Source organism: Eleutherodactylus coqui, chromosome 2, assembly GCF_035609145.1.
Source record: "Eleutherodactylus coqui strain aEleCoq1 chromosome 2, aEleCoq1.hap1, whole genome shotgun sequence".
Lineage (NCBI taxonomy): Eukaryota > Metazoa > Chordata > Amphibia > Anura > Eleutherodactylidae > Eleutherodactylus > Eleutherodactylus coqui.
This window is the reverse complement of record NC_089838.1, coordinates 227,765,618-227,789,579: the sequence shown is the minus strand read 5'-3', so window position 1 is coordinate 227,789,579 and position 23,962 is coordinate 227,765,618. Positions and strand designations below refer to the sequence as shown.

General features: G+C 40.0%; 1 protein-coding gene across 2 annotated transcripts in view; it reads left to right on the top strand.

Moving 5' to 3' along the window:
• UNC13C (unc-13 homolog C) overlaps positions 1-23,962 on the top strand; it is a 457,400-nt gene that overhangs the window by 306,094 nt on the left and 127,344 nt on the right. For both annotated transcript variants that reach the window (XM_066592576.1, XM_066592575.1), the window contains one exon: positions 4,399-4,484. In XM_066592576.1, the coding sequence (XP_066448673.1) occupies positions 4,399-4,484 (86 nt within the window). The remainder of the gene's footprint in view (positions 1-4,398; positions 4,485-23,962) is intronic.

Genomic DNA, 23,962 nt, shown 5'->3' with positions numbered 1-23,962 from the left:
GTTCCTCTCTCCATGTATTGTTCCTGTCCTTTTATCGCTGCTGCATCTGGCTGCCACCTGGAGATCATCCTCTAGCAAATACCATACCTCTTTTGGGTGTTGAGAGTGAAAAACAGGGAATTCTTTAGATTCTGCACCCCATCTAGTGAGCACCAAACCAGTTGTAGCCTATAGAATTCCCTTTCCAAATCACAAGAAATGTACAGTATATTTCACATAGAAATTGAACCTAATTTCTTGCTTTGAATACTGTTTCTAATGTCAGAGATAGAGTAACTTTACACTCCAACTAATTATTTCTGAACGGGGGTTTTACTCTTGGTGCTTTCTATAGAAATGATCATTCATGAAGAACAGCAACTGTTCAGTATATTTATGAAAAAATGATTGTCATCATGAATCTATATAATTCTTGGTCACACATGCTTCATATGCAACATATTCTTATCTAGTTAGGAAATTAAACAGCAACCCTATCACTTCAGGCTTATCAACTGAAATTTTGCTAGACCTCCTACTTGTCATTGTACATTTACCCATATTCTAGAACTAAACGCTGGGTGGCAGTTGTTTGGACTACAGATATGTATGTATGGTAAATACATTTATACAATTGATTTGCTATCACTTTGGATTCGTTGGGTTTATATTAGCATTTTTAACATGTAAACCTGTTTTGGAACATAAACAAACATAAAAAAATACAGAGACTATAGTTGAAACATAAGAAAAAAGCGAAAAATGCCTAGGTTGATATAATCAGAAGTAGAATAGGAAAACTCAGGCATGGGAACACTAACCTGATGTGGTTGTGCTCAATCAGGCACAATGCTGGTGTGCGCCTTTGGTAATATATTCCATGTGATAATCAGTTGCTGCATGGATTCGGAGATGCACTGCCAGTTCTGCAAGGTTTCAGGTGTTTTGACAAGATGTTGATGGCACAAAATCCTGTGTTGGCATGGGTGCTGCTGGAGGCATTTAGAGAATGAGAAGAAGTAACAATAGTATCTCCCAAAGTTTATTAATAAGACAACTTGTTTCCATTCCAATCTGGAATCTTCATCAGTCATCAGATATGTCTGATGAAGATTCCAGATCCGAATTGAAATGCATTCTCTTATGAATTAACTTTTGGAGATTCTCTGGTAACTGCTCGGCATTCTCTAAATGTCTTCAGCAGTGCCTGTTTGAACAGAGTATTTTGTGCCTTCTACCACTTGCATATGAACACAGAAGGTGCCTTTTATAGACATTGTCTTATAACTATGGTAGAACAAGGGGTCCGAGTGCTCTTTTTTTTTTGTTTCGCAGTTTCCATTGTGTTGATTGAGTGTCCACAATCAATATCGTGGTGCCAACTTTAACCACCCCCCACCATATTTCGAACCTCAAGCTGCGCTTCTTAAATTTTCAAAGTTTTGATTGCTCTATATAGTTTTTAATTTACTCTGTTTTTTACCTTTATTGAATAGGCAGGGTTCCATAAAGTGTCCCTGTAGGTGCATTTGCTCACAAAAAGAGGATACTTGCAGCCTTTCATATTTTGTAAATGACCCTCATTGAGCAAGTGTAGATATAGCTGACAAGCGCATGAAAATAACAATTGCTACCTCATAGTTTACTTTTCAACTACTATATTTGCAATTAAGAGAAAAACATTTTACCACTTTTACAATTTCAGCAGTTTTAAAGAGTTATGTAGTAAACAGATATTGAACTGAACCTCTTACTTTTATCAGTAGTTATTGACCTAAAAACCTAGCCTTGCAGTTATCTTTTAATCTATCCATCTGAATGATGAAAGCCTGTAGACTTACTTATTGCTGTTTTAGAAATAAGTCTTGTTCTTCAATGTTAGTTTGCACATGCTGAGAAAAGAATCTTGTATTGATGGCAAATATTTCCAGCTGCGAATGCGTCTTCTGTTAAGCCCAAAGGCACTCAATACATTAATTAACCAGAAATACACTGCTCTACTTTCCCACATTTATGTAGTTATGGCTAGCTTGTTATTGTGATTCCTCTCCTCTTATCCACTAAAGCTATTTTAGAATTATATAAATGATGTCATTATCACTTTTGTGACTGGAAGTAAGAGCGCATTACTAGAAATGATGATATGTTAGAATTACCATTGATCTATACACATTTCTAGGTTTGAAATGTTGAGATCTGACAGACAGTGGAAACAGCAGGGCAGTTGAATGGCATTGAATATCTAATCAATGCTCAGGGATAAACATAGATGGGGAAAAATATTCTCTGCGGAGTTGGTAGAAAATTAGTTATGATTTGTTAAGTGAAAACTGAATTATAGTTGTAGCCAATAGCAATTTGCTACTTAATTCTGAGTGTCTTTATATATTTTCTGCATCACAACTATTAAACAAGATCTATAATGATATCAGATCTCTTTAGTTAGGACATCTAGATGCCCTCATAAAGTCAAAGCAACTTGTGTCTCTGCATCCACTGTATTTCACTCCCCAAGCTCCTGTATACTACACTATATGTTAGATGATTAAGGCCTCATGTCCACGGGAAAAATCAGGCTCGCCGCGGATTCTTCATGCAGCATCCCACAGCGGGTCCCTCCTTTCCCGCAGACATGAGGCCTAAAAAGAAGAATCACTCACCTGTCCGGACGCTGCGGATCTGCCCTCCGTCGCGGCCGTTTCTTCTTTCTTCGGCCCGGCGGATGTGCTCGGCACGCCGGCAGCGTGCCGTAAGCATGCGCCATGCACTCTATCCTTTTTTTTGAACTCCTGCTCTCCTGCGCTCCCGCGCCGGAGAGCAGAAATTCAGCTGCGGGTGTGCCGCGGATCTGGTCAGCTTCCATAGGCTTTAATAGAAATCTGCGGGAGCCATCCCCGCAGGAGACCCGCACTAAAATGGAGCATGTTGCGGGTGTTTTCCCGCACACACAATCCGTGCCTCAGGGGAAAATGACATCCGCAGGTATTTAACTACCTGCGGGTGTCCAATGCATCCCTATGGGGCGCGGATCACGTGTGCGGGACAAAAGCTGCGGATTTTAAATGTTATTTTGCCGTAGACATGAGGCCTAAGGCCTCATGTCCATGGGTGGGTTGGATCCTGTATGCATGAGCCCGCAGCGAAATCCGACCCTGCACGCGGCTGAGGACAGGGCTTACCTGTCCGGGTCTTCACTGAGGAGGTGTGCGGAAGCGCAGGCTTGCACACATGCACAGTGGAGATTTTTTTTTTAATCTTCTGCTTTCCCCTTAAATGCGCAGCCCATCCACAACTGAATTGCGGAATTGCCACAGATCAAATGGCTTCCATTGACTGCAAAGGAAGCCGTCCGTGCGGGAACCGCGGCAAAATGGAACATGCTGCGGTTTATTTTCTAGACCAAAAGGTGCCCATTTCTTCCTATGGGCGGCTTGAACTGCGTATCGTCCGCACGGGTTCCCGACGTGGATTCCACAATTCAAATTTGCCCATAGACATTGAGATATCATATTGCTGTGCTGTACAAAAAAACAAGTATTCATATGGCTTTGTGAATAGAAAAATGCTAACAAATTTTTCCGGAGACCCAACATTATCCATGTCCTTAAGGGGTTAAGTTATGCATTTACATATAGCTCAGAAGTAGTTACATCTACAGTATGTGTTTTGGGGCAAGCATGCAAGTCCACTGTGCATACATTATTCCTGCGCATACAGTGTGTGCTCAAAACTGTAACTTTTTAATAATTTGTGTCCCAACGTGGGGGCAATCTCTATGGAGCCTAAAAGCTTAGGGGGAAATTTAGTGATTACTGTAGCTAACATATAGGGAGCGTGCAAGAGGCCATTTTAAAAAAAGGGTGAAAAGTGTGGTCACCACAGTAATCATAAACTTCATATATATTGAACATTTGCTGCCGAAGGTAGTCAAAGTGGGTTGGGGCTCTACTCTGTGCCTTGCTATGGGGCCCCATGGTTTAATGTTAAACGCTGGTCTGCCACAGAAATTCTAGTTGCATCAATACTGAAATTTTTTTATCTTAGTTCTAGAAATATCAAGAGATGGATCTGCTGTAGATCAGCCAAACGAGTATGTAGTTAGAGAATGTCGCTTTGGTTACTTCTGTTCATCATCTCAAAATACTATTATTTCAAGAGGATGCCATAACAATAGCGCTAGCAGCCGGCACTAACGCTTGCCATTTACCGTTAAATTGCCGAGTGCGCCTGAACTTGAAACTTTAGTCTGACAATTAGAGGTAAATAGTGAGCATTAGTGGCAGTCAGTAGTTCTCGTGTAATAGCACCCTAAGTGTATATTGCAGTGCTTAATCCCTGCCAATAAATCCAAGTAATGATTCTATACTATCTGTGTTGAACATCGCATGAAAACGCTTAATGAGATTATTTCCTTTCCAGGTTTCCGCAGGAGCTCAACATGGGAAAACTCAGTTCAGAGGTGGTGTGGAACTTATTTGCCCAGGATATGAAGTATGCTTTGGAAGGTAAACGATATATAACAATACACAATTACTATGGAAATAGGCCTTATGTTTTGTGTACATGTATTAGAATGCTCATTTAATACATTTATCATTGCAGTAAACAGACTATATGTCCCCTGTAGCGTACTATGAATAACACAGAGTTTTAAGATTAGTGTTCAGTTTTAGCAGCATACTGTATGTTGTTACATTTACATTATAAAAAATACTACAGTCAGTTGATGGCATTTCTCATCTGCAATCTTGGTTCTGTAATCTTTTATGTTAGGTATACTTGTCTTACACAAAAAGAAAGCAATAATCATATCCTGCGTCACCTATAGACACAAGTCTACTGAGCCTAATGAGACCTCCAGGCATTTGACATAAATGTTGGCAAGATTCATGGCTCTCTCTGTTCATATTTTCCATTTGGTCCTGTAGTGGTTTTGTCTATCATACTTTTTTGCATTTTAATGTATTGTCATACAGAGATCTACATTAATATAAAGAGTTTGCTTCTTTACACCTCTCCTACACTGAATGTCAAGCAGAGTTACATTATTTGATTAGTGTGATTATTAGTTGTCAGCCACTTTCCCCAGTAAAAGATAAATTCAAGAAAAAGTTAAAAATAAATTTCAAGAACTCGACGGAAGAAGAGACCGAGGACAACTCAAGAACTTGTGTTTACTAATAACTTTTTAATTTTAGAAGCAAGTGATTGCTCTATGGCTCTGTCATAGTTGACAGTGAATTCCATTTTTATTGGATTTAATCTGTCCCTGTAAATACGTGTGCATGTCCCAGCTGTAAGATATCTGCTTCCGCATGTTCTAAAGTCAGGTTCAGCCTTTGGAATGTTTTCATACAACACAATCTTCTTCGGAATTTGTCATTAGTAATATTATGTGCTTAAGACATGAGTTGATCTATGCAACATGTAGAATTTGCCTAACCAGCAGTATAAGGGTTCTGCATGTTGACAGCCTTGACCTTTAATTCTAACAGTTTTTGCTACATCAGGTGTAGAGCAATAAGAACACATTTATAGCAGAATGTCCAGTGCAAAGCTTTTTTTAATCAGTTATGAAGATACACCGACGTATGATTTAAAGGGTTTGTAAAGAAACGTGTAGCTTATCTTTCTTACTCTTGTATTATATCGCATTGCATAGAAATATATGGGCAGGCATCTAACATAAAAGGTCTTCAGATGGATACAGAATAATGTTTTTTCTTCTCTTTTTAAAGCTTTCTGCTTGCATGTAGGTTCTTTAAATTACTGCTCTACAAACATACATAGATCTTAGTCATTTTTAGTCTTTCAGTGCCTGAAAGCTCTCACAAAGGGACAACAGATTTGTTATATAGATAATTTCAAGTGAAAAAAAGGTAAAAAGATTCCTCACGGCTCAATGTGATGGATCTGGCTATATCAGCCGAGTATGTTTTTTTAGTTTTTACTTAAACCCTTCATATAATGCTGCTTTCAAAACAATCCAAACCTTTCCTGAAGCATTTCTCTATTTTGGGTAAATGTTTCACCATTTTCTAGTTATGGACTGTCTATTGTATTTCACAACCCAATGTGTTAAGACCCTGACACTGCATTGGGCCCATTGGGTTATGGGAGCGCTGTGAAGGGGAGAAGCTATCTGCAGCATGGAGCAACATCTTCTTACATAGCGCTAGGGTGTGGAGGAGCAGGCAGGACGCTAATAAGTACAGCTCTGAGAGGCAGATAATGGGGCACGGTCAGGAGGAAGTATGTTTGTAAAAATAACAAAACATGACAACGTTTTATTAATAAATTGTTATTTGCAACAGCTGTGTCTGCACTAAAGATAACAGTGCAGGCACAGCTGGATGTCCCTCTTTAGCTATGCTGTTAGCTAGCTGAAGACTGATTTCACAGCACAGTATTCACCTAGCTGCAAGGCTGAAGAGGGGTTTTGTACAAAAAAAACGTACATGATAGGCTGATAAAACATATTACAAAATGCTTATAACTGCCTATTCTGTACATTTAAAAAAAGTGCAGTTACTCTTAAAATTTTCAAGAAGAGCGGAGAAACGAGACAACACAAAGTTCTAAGGATAGATAATCCAGAATCATTGTTATTAAACAGGCCTGTCAGGATTAGAGGCAGATTCTCTGTAAAGGTGTTGTCCCACTTCTAAGACTGATGAGAATAGGTCATCAATAGCTGATTGGTGGGGGTCTGCCAACTAGGACCGTCAGCTGACTGCTGAGGCTGATATTGCAATGTACAAAGCTGCTTTATTGCCAGAAGAAGGCATAATGCAGTGGCCCAACCTGAGTGTTGAGTATCATTTCCTTCCTTGCAGTACCACGCTGGGCCTTTTTTCCTGCAACAAAGCAGCAACATAGATTAGAATGACTGCCCTGCGATCAGCTGATCGATGGGGGTCCTGAGCAGTGAACTCCTGTCAGTCAGCTAATGATGACTTATTCTAAGTTTAGCAATCAGTCTTAGAAGTGGGGCAACCCTTTTAAGAAGGGATAATGTCAACTCATATTTCCCTATAATTGAGGTTACATATGCCCCTTATCCGTTTTGTTGGGTTTTTGCTTTTGCTCTCTTTCCATTCTCTAGATCATTTTTGGACAATATTTTAGAAAATAATGAACAGCATATTCCAGATGAGACCCCATTAAATGGTTTGTATAGGGACAAGATCAAAATTTTTGTCTGTAAACAAGAACAGCTAACACAAAAACATATTAAAAATAGTTTAATATTTATATATTATATATGGATCTATATGGTGATCCCAGAATACATTAACATCAGATGTGTGAGAGAAAACATTGGAAATACAATGTAAGCCATAGAAGATGTGACTTGTCTCCCGACGAGGAGCTGTCTGAATCACAGACATTCTATTTGCCTACAGTTAACAGGCGAGATTGTCTGCTTGGCAGGTGAGATCCATTGGGTATACCAATTATGTTGTATCCTTCATACTTGTCATTGTTCTAGTACATACTCTACATGATGAAGTCATGTGGTTGGTTAGGTCCTTTGAAAGTGCATGGTCATTTCAGAGAAACTTCCAATTGCTATGAGCAAGCAGAGGTTAGACAATATTTATAAATTGAGTGATTAACTTTTTGCAGTCCAACCTTTCTGTAAAGACAAGTTGAACGTGCACTAAAGTCACATCACTCATTAGGTTTGTTGGTTCATGCAGAAAGGTGTGTTTTAGGTAATACATATAGCTCAGATTTCCTTTTTTTTCTGTGATCCTAATGATGACAAGTTGTTATTTTCATACAAGATCAAACAGTACCTCAAGGGAGGTAGCACAAGAAAACACATCTCCTCTAAATTCTGAGAGAATAACAAAAATCAATCTATTCTGCTAAATATAGGATGCTAGCCGGAGTTGCATCCCGGAAAGCCTTGGGCTTTAAGTAATACATTAAATGTGACAAGAATGTATCTTTCTTACCAACATTTCCGATCACCTGAATGTCAGGTAGTTCATTAGCACAAAGAGTCAATGACATCAAATTCGCATTTATGTGTTTCCAGAACTACATTTGGTAATCATCAATAACAAATGTATCATTTTATGTTCTGTTATTGGAAATATGCATCTGGCATAGTAAGTGCTTGGGCGGCCGCAAGAAGCTGTCCGCTTCCACCTATACTCCTTAAGAATAATATATCGTATCCCTTGTATAATGCATTATGTAGTGTAGATACTGCTTTTTATGGCACAATTCTAAACATATGCAGCAAGTCTTCAAAATCTGCTTATGTAACATGGATGGTAACCACAAGATTAAATGATGTGCAGTATTGTTTATATTAAAGCACTATTAATTCCAGGGCGCTGTACATATGAAAATAGGGGTTTAAATATATTACGTTTGAAAAGAACAACAGGAACAATAAACATTAAATTAGCAACAGACTGATACAATTGGAGTGAGGACCCTGTTCATGACGGCTTCCTATCTGCAAAGGAGGGGGATTGGAACAGGAAAAGAAAGAGATAAATGTTGAATTTGAGAATAAGAATAAGTTATGTGTTGTATATTTGACGTTTTAATATTAAGATATTATCAAACATACATGATTTTCTAACACAGCCAGTGCAATTATTCAGTAGCCCAAAGAATACATTTGTACACATAGTACAATGTATGGATTGTGGAAAAGTGAATCTGACACACTTGTGTAAGAAAGGTGCTGTACACCATATCTATCTACATCTATCTTTATAATTCAGACATTTAAAGGTGTGGCAATACTAATTATGTTTATTTTTTATTGTTGTAATTCTTTAAATTTGAAAACAAGTATAAAGTGACAATTTTGAAGTTTTTAATATTTTTTATTTTTATTAAACTAATTTTTATTTTTTAGTCATCATAGGGGATTTGAACTTGCAATCGTCTAATCGCTTGTACATATACTGCAATACTTCAGTATAGGAGTAGATTGTATTTCTGATGTCCGCCTACTAAGCTCTGCCACAGGCCAGTCTTAGTAGGCTGAGATCCATAGCAGGCCTGGAAGCCTTCATAAAGCTCCAGGCTGCCATGATAACCTACTGGCACCCTGAGATTGCATTGTGGAGGGAACAGATGGGGCACCAGAGAAGCTCCCATATCTCAAAACTAGCTGCGTAGATGCCACAGTCCGTGTTGATCGCAGCATCTAAGGAGTTAAATGGTCACAACTGGAGCTAGTTCAATCACAGCAGTGGCTGCTGGGTATGACGCAGGTTTGAAGATTCCATATTCCATAAGTGTGCTGAGAAATGTTGCCATTGAAAGCAACTGGAAGTCTGAGTCAGTGGAGATGAAAACGACCACCGACCAGGGACCAGGAACTGGGTGCAGTGAAGAGAAGAGACACTTTATTGAAAGAGTCAGACTGAAGATGACTGCAATGAGTAACCTGTGTATCAACATCTGAACCCTCATCATCTGTTCATTATCTATATCTGCCCCTGATTCATCGGCTCTAATCTATATCTGACCCCCATCACCTATAAGCTATTACATAGAAATATAAATACAATAAGGGAAAACAATTCCTTCCTGACTCCAAGTCTGGCAATCGGAATAATTCCTGGATCAACATCCCTTCTGAAGTAATTAATGACTATACGGTATAATATTCTAACACTCAAGAAAGGCATCCAGGCCCCTCTTGAAGTCTTTTATCATTACTTTTTGTTATCACCCCATCTTCAGGCCGAGAGTCCCATAGTCTCACTGCTCTTACAGTATAAAAAAAACCCTTCTATGTCAGTGTAGAAACCTTCTTTCCTCTAGATGTAGAGGACACCCCCTTGTTACAGTCACAGTGCTGGGTACAAATAGATGGTGGGAGAGACCTCTGTATTGTCCCCTGATGTATTTATACATGGTTATTAGGTCGCCCTTCAGTTGTGTTTTTTTCTAAACTAAATCCCCAAAATTTTCATAACCTCTCTGGGGATTGTAGTACACCCATTCCATTTATTACTTTAGTTGCCTGCCTTTGTACCTGCTCAAGCTCTGATATGCCCTTCTTGAGTACCAGTGCCCAAAGCTATACGCTATATTGCATATGTGGTCTAACCAGTGACTTTTAAGGGGGGAAGAACAACATTCTCGTCATGTGCCCCTAGACCTCTTTTGATGCACCTCATGATCTTATTTGCCTTGGCAGCAGCTGCTTAACACTGGTTGCTCCAGTTAAGCAAAATCCCCAAGTCCTTATTTATGTCAGTGTTACCCAGTGGTTTCCATTTAGTGTGTAATGGTGACATGTATTTCCCCTGCACATGTGAATAACCTTACATTAATCAGTGATGAACCTCAGTTGCCACTTTTCTGCCCAAGTCCTGAACTTATCCAGATCCATTTGCAACCAAATTTGTCCTGTCTTGTGTTCATTACTTTGCATGGTTTTATATCATCTGCAAATATTGATATTTTGATATGCAATCCTTCTACCAGGTCATTAATAAATATATTAAGAAGAATAGGGCTCAATACTGACCCCTGTAATACCCCACTACTAATAGTGAACTAATCAGAGTATGTGCCATTCATAGCTACTATCTGCTCCTATCACTGACCAGTTACTTACCCACATTCCCGCCCAGACCCAGCATCTCATTTTATATTCCAACCTTTTATGCGGCACAGTATCAAACGCTTTGGAAAAGTCCAGATACAAAAGATCCATTGACTCTCCTTGGCCCAGTCTAGAACTTATCCCTTTGTAGAAGCTGATCAGATTGCTTTGACAGGAGCGACCTTTGATAAACCCATGCTGATACTGAGTTATACATCTATTTTCCTTGAGGTTCTCCAGGGTAATATCTCTTACAAACCCTTCAAACATTTTACCCACAATAGAAGGAAGACTTACTGGCCTGTAGTTTCCAGGTTCACTTTTTGACCCCTTTTACATACTGTAAAAGTTGCACTGCACAGATAAACTGAGGTACATTACTGAGCTGAAATTTACGGCATGTATTCATCGAATCATAGAAAGGTAGAGTTGGAAGGGACTTCCAGGGTGATTTGGTCCAACCCCCTGTTTAGTGCAGGATTACTAAATCATCCCAGACAGATATCTGTCCAGCCTCTGTTTGAACATTTCCATTGAAGGAGATTTAAATTAGGATACGAAGAACTGGACACAGAATTCCAAATGAGGTCTGACTAAGAAAGAGTCATTACTTGACTCTATACTTCTCTTAATACATCCCAGAATTGTGTTTGCCTTTTTGGCTGCTGCATCACATTGTTGACTCATGTTCAGTCTATGATCTATTAGTATACCCAAGTCTTTTTCACATGTGCTGCTACTTAGCCCAATTCCTCCCATTCTACATGTGCTTTTTTCATGTTTCTTGCTCAGATGTAGGACTTTGCATTTCTTCTTGTTAAATAGCATTCTGTTAGTCGCAGCTCACAGTTCAAGCTTTTCTAGATCTTTTTGAATACTCTCTCTTGTCTAGTGTTAGCTATCCCTCCTGGCTTTGTGTCGTTGGCAAATTTGATCAGTTTTTACTCAATTCCCTCCTCTAAATCATTTATAAAAATGTTGAACAACACTGGGCCTAGGACAGAGCCTTGTGATTCCCCACTTGGGACATTCTTCCACTTGGATGTGCAGCCATTTATGACCACTCTTTGAGTACGATCACTCAGCCAGTTGTGAATCCACTTAACAGTTGCCATGTCAATCCCATATTTAATCATTTTTAAAATAAATTTAGTATGATATACTATATCTACCACATTTCCCTGATTAACCAAGTCGACGATTCTATTATATTCACTTTTTTGAAGATAGGGGTAACATTTGCCTATTTCCAATCTAGGACTTCTCCTGTTCTCCAGGAATTTTCATAGATTATGGCGAGTGGTTTAGCAATTACCTCTGCCGCTTCCTTTAGTATCCTAGGATGTAATTCATCTGGACCCGGAGACTTGAATGCATTTAAGCTAGCTAAGTGTTCCCTCACCATTTTTCTGCTTATAGATAGCCTGCATTCTTTTATCCCCCGATAACACAAGGAATATCAGTTAATGTTACATCCACTTTCTGAGAGAAAACAGATACTAAATAGGAATTTAAAAGTTCGGCCTTCTCAATATCATTCTTAACCAATTCACCATTTTTATCCTGTAAGCATAGAATAGCATTTTGACTTTTCTTTGGCTTGTGACATACACTCAAAATCCTTTTATTGTTTTTGACCTGTGTTGCAAGCCTCAATTTATTATTAGATTTATCTTTTCTGACACTTGCCCTACAGTTTATACACACCGCATTATATTCTTCTTTAGGTCTTCCGCCCTCTTTCCATTTGATGAACATATTTATCTTCCTTTTTAACATGTTTGCAAGTTCTGTGTTCATCCATCCTGGTCTCTTTAAATGCTTCTCATTCTTCCTTCTTTTAGGTATTGTTAACGATTGTGCTTTGAGAATCTCATTTTGCAATGTTTCCCAACTTTTTGGGGACATTTCTGTCCTTAAGAACATCCAGCCATTGGACCCTCTTCCTACACTTTTTCTGAGTCCATTAAAATATGCCTTTCTGAAATCCAACCTTGAGGTCTGAGTTTTCTCAGTTTTTCCTCCCCTTCTTATCCAAAATTCAAGAATAGCATGATCACTGCCTCCTAAGGTCCCAGCCACCCTTACTTCCTCAACCATTCCCTCCATCTTGGTAAGAATTAGGTCCAAGATAGAAGATCCTTTTGTTTTCTCTTCTACCTTTTGGAAGATAATGTTGACAGTAAGAGCGGATAAGAATTTGTTGGATCCATTACTTTTACCTGAGAGAGATTCCCAACAAATGTCTGGATAGTTAAAATCTCCCATGATCACTATGTCATGCTTTTTTGAGAGCTTAGTCATCTGATGTATAAAGAGTTCAACCATATCTTCTGCTTGTCCAGGCAGCCTATAGTAAACGCCTACAATGGTGTCCCTTCTGTTCTCTCTTTTGTATTCTTACCCCAACAGTTTCTACAGAACTACCATGCTGTGAAGCTTGAATATAAGATACTTCTCAGAAATAAAGAGGAAAATAATGCATAGGCCCATAACTGTAATCCTGGTATTTGGTTCTAGCTTAGTATCATTAGTATTTTTGGATAAAAGGCCTGATTTGTGTTCATCATGGATACAAGCATTATCAAGGATTGTTTAGGAAAATATATTGAACACTTTTCATATGTGTTCAGCTTTGTATGTTCAGAATACACAATGTATTGCATGGAATGTATGCTATTCTAATTAGCTATGCTAATTTTTTGGCTAGATTTCTTGATTGTGTGTACTCAGTTTTGTTTCTGTGTTTGTAAATTAAAACCTCAATAAAAAACATAATACTCAATGTCTAATCCTGGACTCACATTACACTGCACATAGGATATTCAATAGCAGTCTACTGTGCATCTAATTTCTCTTGCCTGTCTTTCATTGCTACAAGGACTGTTGCAGACCGTTGCATGCCTGAAGATAGTCCTGCAGTTAGCACTGCAAGGATGCCATTAAAATGCTTTTTATCTTACAGACTGTATTCATTTGTAGGTCTGTATGGGATTTCAGCTTCTGAATGTAAATACACTCTTTGAAAAAAAATAAATCAAGCGCCTAAAAGGAGTTGTCGTTTTGCTGCAAAACTCAGCATGCAATTACATCTCAGGCAGATATGCAAATGATTAAAGTTGTGGCATGATTAGATTAACAGTCTTGGCACCTGGGACCCTAAAAGTGGTAACACTCTTGGCCTATAAAAAGGCTCTCGGAGGCTACTTGTGTGTACTGGACCTCTTTTTCCACTTGTGTAGAGCCTGTTGACCACTAGACGCCTCTATGATGCAATCAAAGAGATTTTTGCTTGAGAGGGGCACATTATTGGAATGTGAGAATCTGTATGGTCATATTGACGAATTGCCCACGATTGAAATAGTCTGGCTTTTCTGACCAGACTATTAGGAGGTGTTGGGACCAGTGGATATGAGAGGGCATGCACAGAAAGCTACCCGGCTCGGGGCGCCCTGGAGAGATCACACTAGAGAAAATTGTGTCATTGCTCGACAGGTACGAGCATCTCAAATTATTTCATTTACTGCCATCCAGTGACACGTGACACCATCTTTACAGGCCCCTCTGTCCCTCAGAACCATATCCAGACACTTGGCTGAAGGACATTTGGTCTCACAGTGCCCATTATATGTTCTGCCATCAGCTGCGTTTGCAGTGGTGTTGGGAACAACAAAGCTGGACTGCTACAGAACGGAATGGGATTGTCTTCAGTGACGAATCCATGTTTAGTTTGGGCACTGACGACAGTCATGTTTGTGTCTGGAGACCTAAGAGTCAGCACCTCAATCTTCCCTTTGCTTTGGAGTGAGTTACTGCCCCCACTGCTGGTGTGATGGTCTGGGGTGCCATCACATATGATAGTTGGTCAGCCTTAGCAGTGGTACGAGGGATAATGACAGCTCAGCGATATGTTCAGGACGTCCTGAAGTCACATGTGTTCCTCTCATGACGGCTTCCAAGAGGCATTATCCTGCAGGATAATGCTCAGCTGCACACACAAGGGGTCACAGGAATGTCTCCACCACATTGCCATACTTTTAAGTGGCCTGTGTGTCCCCAGATTTAGTGCGAAAGAACATGTATGGGCCCATCTGAGATGCCAACTTTGACAGCCTTCGAGTTTGCTCGATCTACAGGTTGAGTTACAAAAAATATGGACCACTGAGCCGCAGGGTACCATACAGAACCTGTATGCGCCCATGCCTGCCCCTATCACATCTTGTATCCAAGCTAGAGGCAGCCCAACAAGGTACCAGAGCCTCCATTCAGGTTTTCAGTTTTCCGCAATAAATTATTCTCTTGCTCTGATATTGTAATCACTTAGTTATATTAATGTTACAATGTTACAATCGCAAGTTTTTATTTGACTCCGACAACTCCTTATAGGCACTTTTATTTTTTTAAATGAGTATATCAAACTCCTTTCTTCACAGCAAACAGAGATCTTGAAAATAGCGAGGAATGGTAGCATATCTAAAACCTCTTCTGTATTGTTTCCTTGACATACTGGCAGAAATTGAACAATGACATTGAAATAATATTTAATTGGGACATTTGAAAATCTAGCTTCTCATATTTTGGCTGATTTCACATTGCTGTCCTGTGGTAGATGTGGAGAATTTGTATGAGGTATACTATTGAGTTTTCATTGCGACATACTCTATTATCCATGATGATTCTGTCTTGTGTTAACTTCTGTTCAGGGGAAGTGAAAAGCAAATGAAGAGGAGTTCTTGAATTGTTAGTTTTCAAGGTTGTAAGGTCATTTTAGACTTTCATCAGATTGCAGAATGTCAGTTCCTAAGTGACTATGATCCATGTGAAAACCATGGGAATTACTTGATCTCCCTTGTCTGGGATTTACCGTAAGCCCCTTAGGAGGCAGTATGAAAGTAGAAAAAGCACTCTGCTACAGGAAAAGTGATTAAATTCAGTGTACATTTAAGAGATCAGTCTGACAGATAATTTTAGCTTCGGTTTTTGCATTCACATTGATTATTCATATAGTTTGAGAATGTGCATGTGTGTTTTTACCTTTGTTAGGTGTATAATAGAAATATTAGTTACTGTAGCAGTATTTTGTATAGACATGGCGATTTTATATGTAATTGTGTGTATTTGTATTATTATTTACACAACAAAAGTTACATAAAATTAATACAATGAAAACAGAGCTTTGCCCATATAAGCATTCCAGCCTGTAAGCAATAAAAAGCAATGGAAGTAGTGGGGATTGAGTAGGGTGCTTTAATCTTGTATGGCGGGACAGTATGGAAGTAGCCGCAGAGGGAGATCTTAGATCAGGTTATAGGCTTGCCTGAGGTGAGTTTTTCAGTATGGGTTGTGTGTGGCAGGAAAAGTGAGACATAAGGTAAGTCTTGAATTTGAGAATGAGGAGATTTTGTTTTGCATTTTTGATTTTATTTCAAGACATTACAAAGCATATGTGAGATTCTAAGACAGCAAAAGTATTTAGTAGGACCAAGAATACACTTGCACACACTGTACAATGTATGAATTGTGAAAAAGTGCATTTGACGCACATAGGAAAGGTTCCGTACACCATATCTATCACAGCTGCGATGTTTGGAGTCTTTTTAATGGCATCTTAGATGCTTTTGAATTTTGTTTCTCAGAATTAGCGTTTTAGGAGCGTGGCATGTGTTGGAAGTTAGCTGCAGCTGGGAAACATTATAAATTCATAAAGACATGATTTTGTCTTACTAAAGTGAAGAACATATTTAGTAAGTCAGAGCTGGCACTGAGCTTGTTTGAATACTTCTTGGTTGCAGAGAAAAGCTTATTTTTTGGTACAAAAGATGTGTTATGTTAGTGTGCTAGTAGTGGATTTCCAGGACTGTAATGTTGATGTAGTAAACATAAACTTGACATATAATAATAATAATAATAATAATACGAGGATCAATCAAATACATTGGATTACACAATTCCGCTTACATTAGTGTGCCAAAATTGCGTAATCTGCTTGTGGAAACTAGTATGCAGCATGTTCTATTTTACTGCGGATATCCACGACATTGAGCCCATTGTTCGCTATGGTCGCGGTTATACCCGCAACCCATACACGATTGCATTGTGTATGGGTTACGGATATCCACATGTTCGCTAAGTGAAGGCACGGGAAGTACAAATTTTTAAAAAGGTGTACTGCGCATGACCACCTGCATAAATATGCGGGGACATGGTCAGGTTCACAGCTGGAATATGCTGCGGGCCACCGAAAGTGGATTTCGCATATGGCCGTGTAGCCAATAACAGAGCTCATTGCCGAATCGCTGCTGTTGGCTGTTCATGTGCTTTTCAACACAATGATTGTTGTTCGTCCTAGCAGTCGCTAAAGTGCACACCTCCCTGCGGTACTGTTGTATCTTGTTTCCACCACAAGTGTGGGTGGAAACCTAGTGATGGTCTGTATCCGTCCAGTGTACACCCACAAGCTATTGATTGGCTGCCTGGAGCAAGGTCCTAGCAGCATGGGGAGTGAGTTTTGGCTGGGATGGAGGGTTTGGGTTACGGTTAGTTTAAGTTTTAGGCTTACATTATTAGCTGTAAAAGCTTTCATGTGAGAGTGGGGCGGCATTCACATGGAAGAATTAGCAGCTAAGAATGTAAGCCTAACACTGAAATGAACCCTAACCCTCCATCCTAATCATGGAGAGAGTGGCCTCCGCTTCAGCAGTGCAGGAGGAGGACAGGAGCAGCGCAGTGCAGGAGGATGACCAGACCAGATATGCCTTCAGCAGGGCAGGAGGACGACGGGAGCACAGATTACTAAACCGATGCCACTGCTGCCGTGGAGACTGACAGCCTAGGAGCCATGAACGGACAATGGAGACCGTGAGGGGTGAGTGGCAGGACCTGAGAGGCAGGCCAAAAGGGACAGGAGCCATGAGGGGAGACTGGAGGACTGCTGGACAAGAGAGAGTAGCGGGGTGACTGACAGGAGGCCGGAGGATCAGGGTCGCCATGGAAAGCTCACAAGGTACAGCGGCGGAGGGTTGACTGAGGATTAGGTGGCGCAGCTGCATGGAAACCCATCGGCGACAGTGAGAACCTCCTGCAGCCAATCAGGAACTGGGGGAGTTAGCCTAACCCTTGTCTCCACCCATCAGTTTCGATGGAGACAAGATGCAACAGTACCCGTCTCTGCAAAGTTCACTGGCTAGTCACTGAAAGACAAATGATTGCCTGTTCACACAAGACAATAAATCAACTAGTGGCTATTTTTAGGTGAGTTGAAAATAAATGACTAGTGAACGAAATAGCACTCGTCACCCTGTTGATGTTAATCCTGAGTGATTATTCAGATGATAGTTGTCCCGTGTAAAGCCACTCCATACCCAGTATAACTGATAACATTTTGATTATATGCTTCATTGAAGCTTTTTTTTTTTTTTAATAGGAAATCCCAATTGGTGCAAATGCAGAGATGAACCCTAAAGATCTTATGTTTGTCAATTTAACAACCTGTGATTTTTGCGTTTTTGAGCTGAAAGAAAAACAGCACTTTCTTTCTAATCCTGCACAACTCCTTTAAAGTTGGATCTTTTATTTTTATCCTCTATTGTCTGAAATGGCAGAAATAGTTTTCTTCTATACTGTCTTTCATTGATAAGCAATTCGAGATGTTCCATATGTTCAAAATGCTGAAATATATAGTTACTTAAATTATATAAATTGCAGTAAAATCTAATTTTCATGTGAAGAAGTCTAATTTCTTTATCACAAGCGAGCATTTTACATCTTCCTCAAAACATTGCATAATTAGTGGTGGTCTAATAAACAGTTATCCGCTTGAGAATATTAAGTTTGCCTGATGAAAACGCACAATTCTAATAGCCATTTAAATAATGATAGAAAATACTGCATTGTAATGCAAAATTATGCATTGTGCTGTTTCGTCAATTAATTGTAAATTGATGAGTTCTGAGGAGTATGCAAAACCCGTTATTATCGCACGCTGAGACTCCTACATTCTGGAGTTAGAAGAATAATTCTTCTGCAAACACTTTTCATAGTGACTATAAATCTGGGAATATGTAACATGCCGTACATAAACAAAGTCTGATTTACTGCGGTCATTTAAAGCCTGCACTGTCTATAAGACACATTAGGCTGAAGAGGTACTGATATAATTCAGCAGTATTCACTGGCAGACAACTTGTCATCGTTACTTACACAGCATACGAATGGACACATTTTGTTTCTTTACGTTTAGGGCTTACTCACCTGGGTGTATGTTGTCCGTTCATTATGCCCATTTTAACACTTATAAGTTAGGCAGTACACAGCATAGACACATGTAACTGCTGCGTAAGTTAAATTCCCATTGCCTATATTGGTGCGTATTACTCGCATAATATGCACCAAAATAGGACATCTTGCAGGGTTTTTTTTACGCACGTCTGAGTTGGCCTGTAAAATTTAATGGGATTTTAGTACCACGTGTTACACATGTAATACACAGGCAACACATGCCTATGTGAGTGAGCCCTTACTAGGTACCCCACATACAAACCACCTTTATAGTCCTCCGCAAGTCTTTCTCTGTTGTGAACTATTAGGGCTACAGCATCAATTTACTGCCACTGAAAGTGGTTATGGTCAATTAAAAAGAAAAATGTCCCTAGTTCACATGCACTGTAAAATCATGGAGCTGTCTATTACTCCTGTTATCCAAATGATTTTGTCTCCTGGGTGGTTCACTGTGTCTGTTACCAGCCCCTGGCTATGTACAGGGTCATTCTCTTTCTAGGAAACCCAAACAATACATTTCTAATTTTGGTTCTCTGTGAAAATTGATATGTATTTAGCCTCCAGCATCCAAGCACTTTTGTGAGTTGGCATATTGGCGAAGACATTTCCTGATATGACATCAGTAACTGTAGCAACTTGCCACTGCATTGCGTTTTTGAGAACGGCTATTTTTCAATGCTTATTGCTACATACAGGAAGTTTCGGTAACCCCGCAAGAAGATATTGAATGGTATCAAATCTAGTGATCTTGGCATACACAATTTTTTCCAAATTACTGCAATCGTTCAGTAAAATGAGGTGATGTCATATCTAACTTTCAATTTTTTAATTGTTTAAATGAACAATAAACATCGGCTGCTCAACTCATAACATTTGTGGAACACTGAGTCAAATGTTTGTTTGGTGGTTGCGCTTTAACATTAGGGTTCCAGTCCACTTTGTTGAGAGTTGTGATGGTTCAATAGACATTTTAACTTGTCTCATAAAGACAAACACTGTTGATATGCCCTTTAATATTTGGACATAATAAAGGGTGATCATCCACTTCCACCAGGTCTTTTCATGCATTGCATAGTCAACCATTCATTTGCACACGTAATGCTACAAGGGAAGTGCATCTTACTCATGACAGGAGTACTTTAACAACACTAAATTAGTTTAATTTGGGAAACTGGTTGATTATGTTTAAAGGGGTTGTCCCGCGCCGAAACGGTTTTTTTTTTTTATTCAATAGGCCCCCCGTTCGGCGCGAGACAAACCCAAGGGATGGGTTAAAAAAAAAAAGGTTTAGTACTTACCCGAATCCCCGCGCTGCGGCGACTTCTTACTTACCTTACCAAGATGGCCGCCGGGATCTTCACCCATGATGCACCGCGGGTCTTCTCCCATGGTGCACCGTGGGCTCTGTGCGGTCCATTGCCGATTCCAGCCTCCTGATTGGCTGGAATCGGCACACGTGACGGGGCGGAGCTACGAGGACCAGCTCTCTGGCATGAGCGTCCCCATTCACCAGGGAGAAGACCGGACTGCGCAAGCGCGTCTAATCGGGCGATTAGACGCTGAAATTAGATGGCACCATGGCGACGGGGACGCTAGCAACGGAGCAGGTAAGTGAATAACTTCTGTATGGCTCATATTTAATGCACGATGTACATTACAAAGTGCATTAATATGGCCATACAGAAGTGCTGAACCCCACTTTCTTTCGCGGGACAACCCCTTTAAATATTATATCTAGAGTTAAGGCTACGTTCAGACAAGCGTATTTTCGCGTGTACATACGTGCGCAGCAACGAAGAAAGGACATGCGTGGCAGTTTGGTCCGTACTGCGCTGCTCTTAACATTGGCTCCTATGGGACACGCTGCACACGAGTCCGCTCGTGTGAACGACCCAATAGACAGCAATGTAATTTTTTATTTTTTTTCATGCTAAAGCTAAATGCTTTTGTGTCTTTCCCTTTGCATAAAGCACTCCATGTTGTGTTCCGGATGTGTATTGTTGTAAACACAAATAAACAATGCGCATCCGCGAACTTTGTGCAGCCTGTTATATAAAGGAAGAAACTTAGTAATCAAAAGTTCGCTGGGGCGCCAAAGAAATCGTGTGTCTCACAACTATCAATACTTAAAATACTGGCGCCGTGTATATTTGCTGGGATGCTGATACAGCTCAAGGTATGAAGCGCATCTACATGCGCTCTATGCAGCCAAAATCACATTTGCTAACACGCATATGTAAAGCACGGACCTTCGTTCACGCGCATTTTTGCGCGCACGTTCAAACGCGCGCATGTACGCGCGGATTAGCGCATACGCTCGTCTGAACGCACCCTAAGATCGTGCTTTGTCCCATTATACAACCAATAGGCATCTACCTCACAAAATGTAGCTTTTTGTGTTCCTCTAGATCAGTACAGCATAAGAATAAAAGAGTGAAGTTGATGGATTTGTGTCCATTTCCAGCCTTACTATGTAGTACATGCATGGGGAGATCTGTCTGTGTGACACAATTCAAAGCAGTTGTATTCCTGTATGTGTATGCTAATGAATGAAATGAGTAGGCCGTTTGGCCTCAGAAATGTTTGTATCTGGAAGAAAAATAAACACAGAATAAAAAGATATGCAGACATCAGCCTCACAGAAATATGGTGGTGGGAGAATATTACACCCACCAGGTAAGTGGTAGCTGATGGCACTACACTGCAATCCACTAAAGCCTTATATCAATGGGGTTGTGCCTAGCAGGTCACATCTTAGATAATCACAGCCCAGCCAGTCACACGTGCAGCCATCTTCAGCAAACCAACGAGGGTTGTAATCAATCCAGGACACAAGTAACAATCAAACTACTAATGACCACTTGTCCATTGTATGTATGTGTGTGGGTGCTTCTCATGCTTCTTCCCCGATCACATGCTGGTGACATCATCGCAGGTCCTACAGCATGAAACATGCAGAGCATGACAGCAGCCATGCGCTGACAGGATCTTTGATGATGTCACCGTCAAGTGATCAGCCACCGGCACTTAGCTCCGTCCCCTGATCACATGACGGTGATGTCATTGCACAGTCACATGGTCTTGAGCTCCACCCCATGATGTCATTGCAGGTCCTTCTAAAGTATATATAAAATACAGCGTCTGCCAGCAGCCATGTGGTCATAGTACCTGTGATGATGTCACCGCATATCATCAGTCACATGGTCTCTGAGCTCCGCCCCATGACATCATCACAGTTCCTCACAAACCCCTGTGTTCTCAGTTGTTATGGATACAGCTGTACTCACTTTGCAAATTGTAGTTTGTTGTGAGACAGCTGGACACCTGTGTGGAGACTCCAATAAATAACACCTCACCAATTTACACATACATAGCTTGTGGTGCATATTGACCAACAACATTTAAACATAATTCTTCACCACTAAAAGCACAAATATAAAACACACATGTCATTATATCAGTAAGTGGTGCATGCGCCACCAGAAACACTGGTACTATAAATAATACTAATAACTAGTATACAATAATAGGAGGATTAGGCGCTCATTCACTGTTGGGGCTAGTATCAATAGTGCAGAGAAATACATTGAAATGGAAGAGTCATGACCCTGTGTCATACGGAAACCACCTTATCTCTAGTATGCTGTTGCACACTGACTGCGGTGACCAGTATGACACATGGTCTCAGAGCGTTCGATCGCCGCTGTCAGTGTAGGCCTACCATTCTAGGAAAGAGCACTTCTAGAATTGTGAGCATATTTAAATGCCTGCACACTACTGATTTTGCATATCATTGGGAAAGAGGGTTCCTCTGTTATACCTCTGAAACGTGTTGGATAATAATACACCCGCATCTCTACTTGTGGCTTTGCATTGGTGTTCTTTAGATAGGGAGCTACGAGCTCCCTATTCCTCCTATATTTTCCTATTGCTCTATCCGGAAGGGTAAGGCTGTTGAATTTTTTTGTACAATATAAGTGGTCTCTAAATGGCAAACATTCAGCATTTACTATATATCGTATATCTGACTTGTTTTGTGCAAAGTGGATGGTCTACGGTGCGTATACCAAATATTTTGCAACAACTACATTCCTATTTGATTGTCTAGTTAGTGTCAATAAAGCATGACCACACATTATAAAATAAGTGTCACTTTTGCATTTTTCCTAGTAGACAGTATACGCAATAAATATTTTGTGAACCTCTAAGGTATTTGTTGCAGTCTGGTTTAATATGGGAAATCAATGTATATGCAGTAGTTTGCCCTGTGTTGCTCCTGTTACTCTGTTGTTGTTCCTAGAAACTCATGAATAAATTGACACATGGGTGTTACCAGCTGGGCGGTGTCTGACACATTCTGAAACTGTCAACTCTGATTGGACAATGTAGCGATATGCCCTTCTGACAAGGTGAATGGTAACACCCAGTTATCAATTAATTTATAGATTTCTAGCAGAAATAATTGAAGAACGACACAAAGCAGATTTATAAAAAAAAATCCCTAAGATTGTTAGAATATGCCATGGGGAAGGTATTTAATAAATCAGACATGTCAGGGGAGCTGATGTGTTTTCTTAAAGCAGAAATGCATCTGTAATTATTACATGAATATTAATGGCTTCAGGTTAACAATTTAAAGTGTTCTAAATGGTCTGCAAAGTCATTGCTGGAAGCAGTTTTGGTTACCTTTTAAAGTAATGGTAGCGTGTGACTGCATGGATTGATTTTTCATGTGTGAAATTGTACTCCCATCCTTACTTTCAACACCACCAGTCATCCGGGAGTATGACAATGCAGCAAATCAAGATGAGCTTCTCTGCTTTTCACTTGCAGCCACCTCTGCCATTAGTGCAGTGATTCCCCCGCAGATGTCATTTAATGAGTCTGTTTCTTAGCGGTAATTTACTTATTTTTTTTGCCATTCACCCTTTGACAAGGTTATGCGACCCTTGCTGAACCCACCAGGTTATATTTCCAGATATCGCCTTGTAACATTAGTTAGACTTGCTGTTATGAAGCCTTTTGATATAATCTCAAGTGCACTGCAACTGAAGCTGTGATTTGGGAATTGTCAGTCACAGATCTAGAACTCTGTAATCCCATTGTACATTC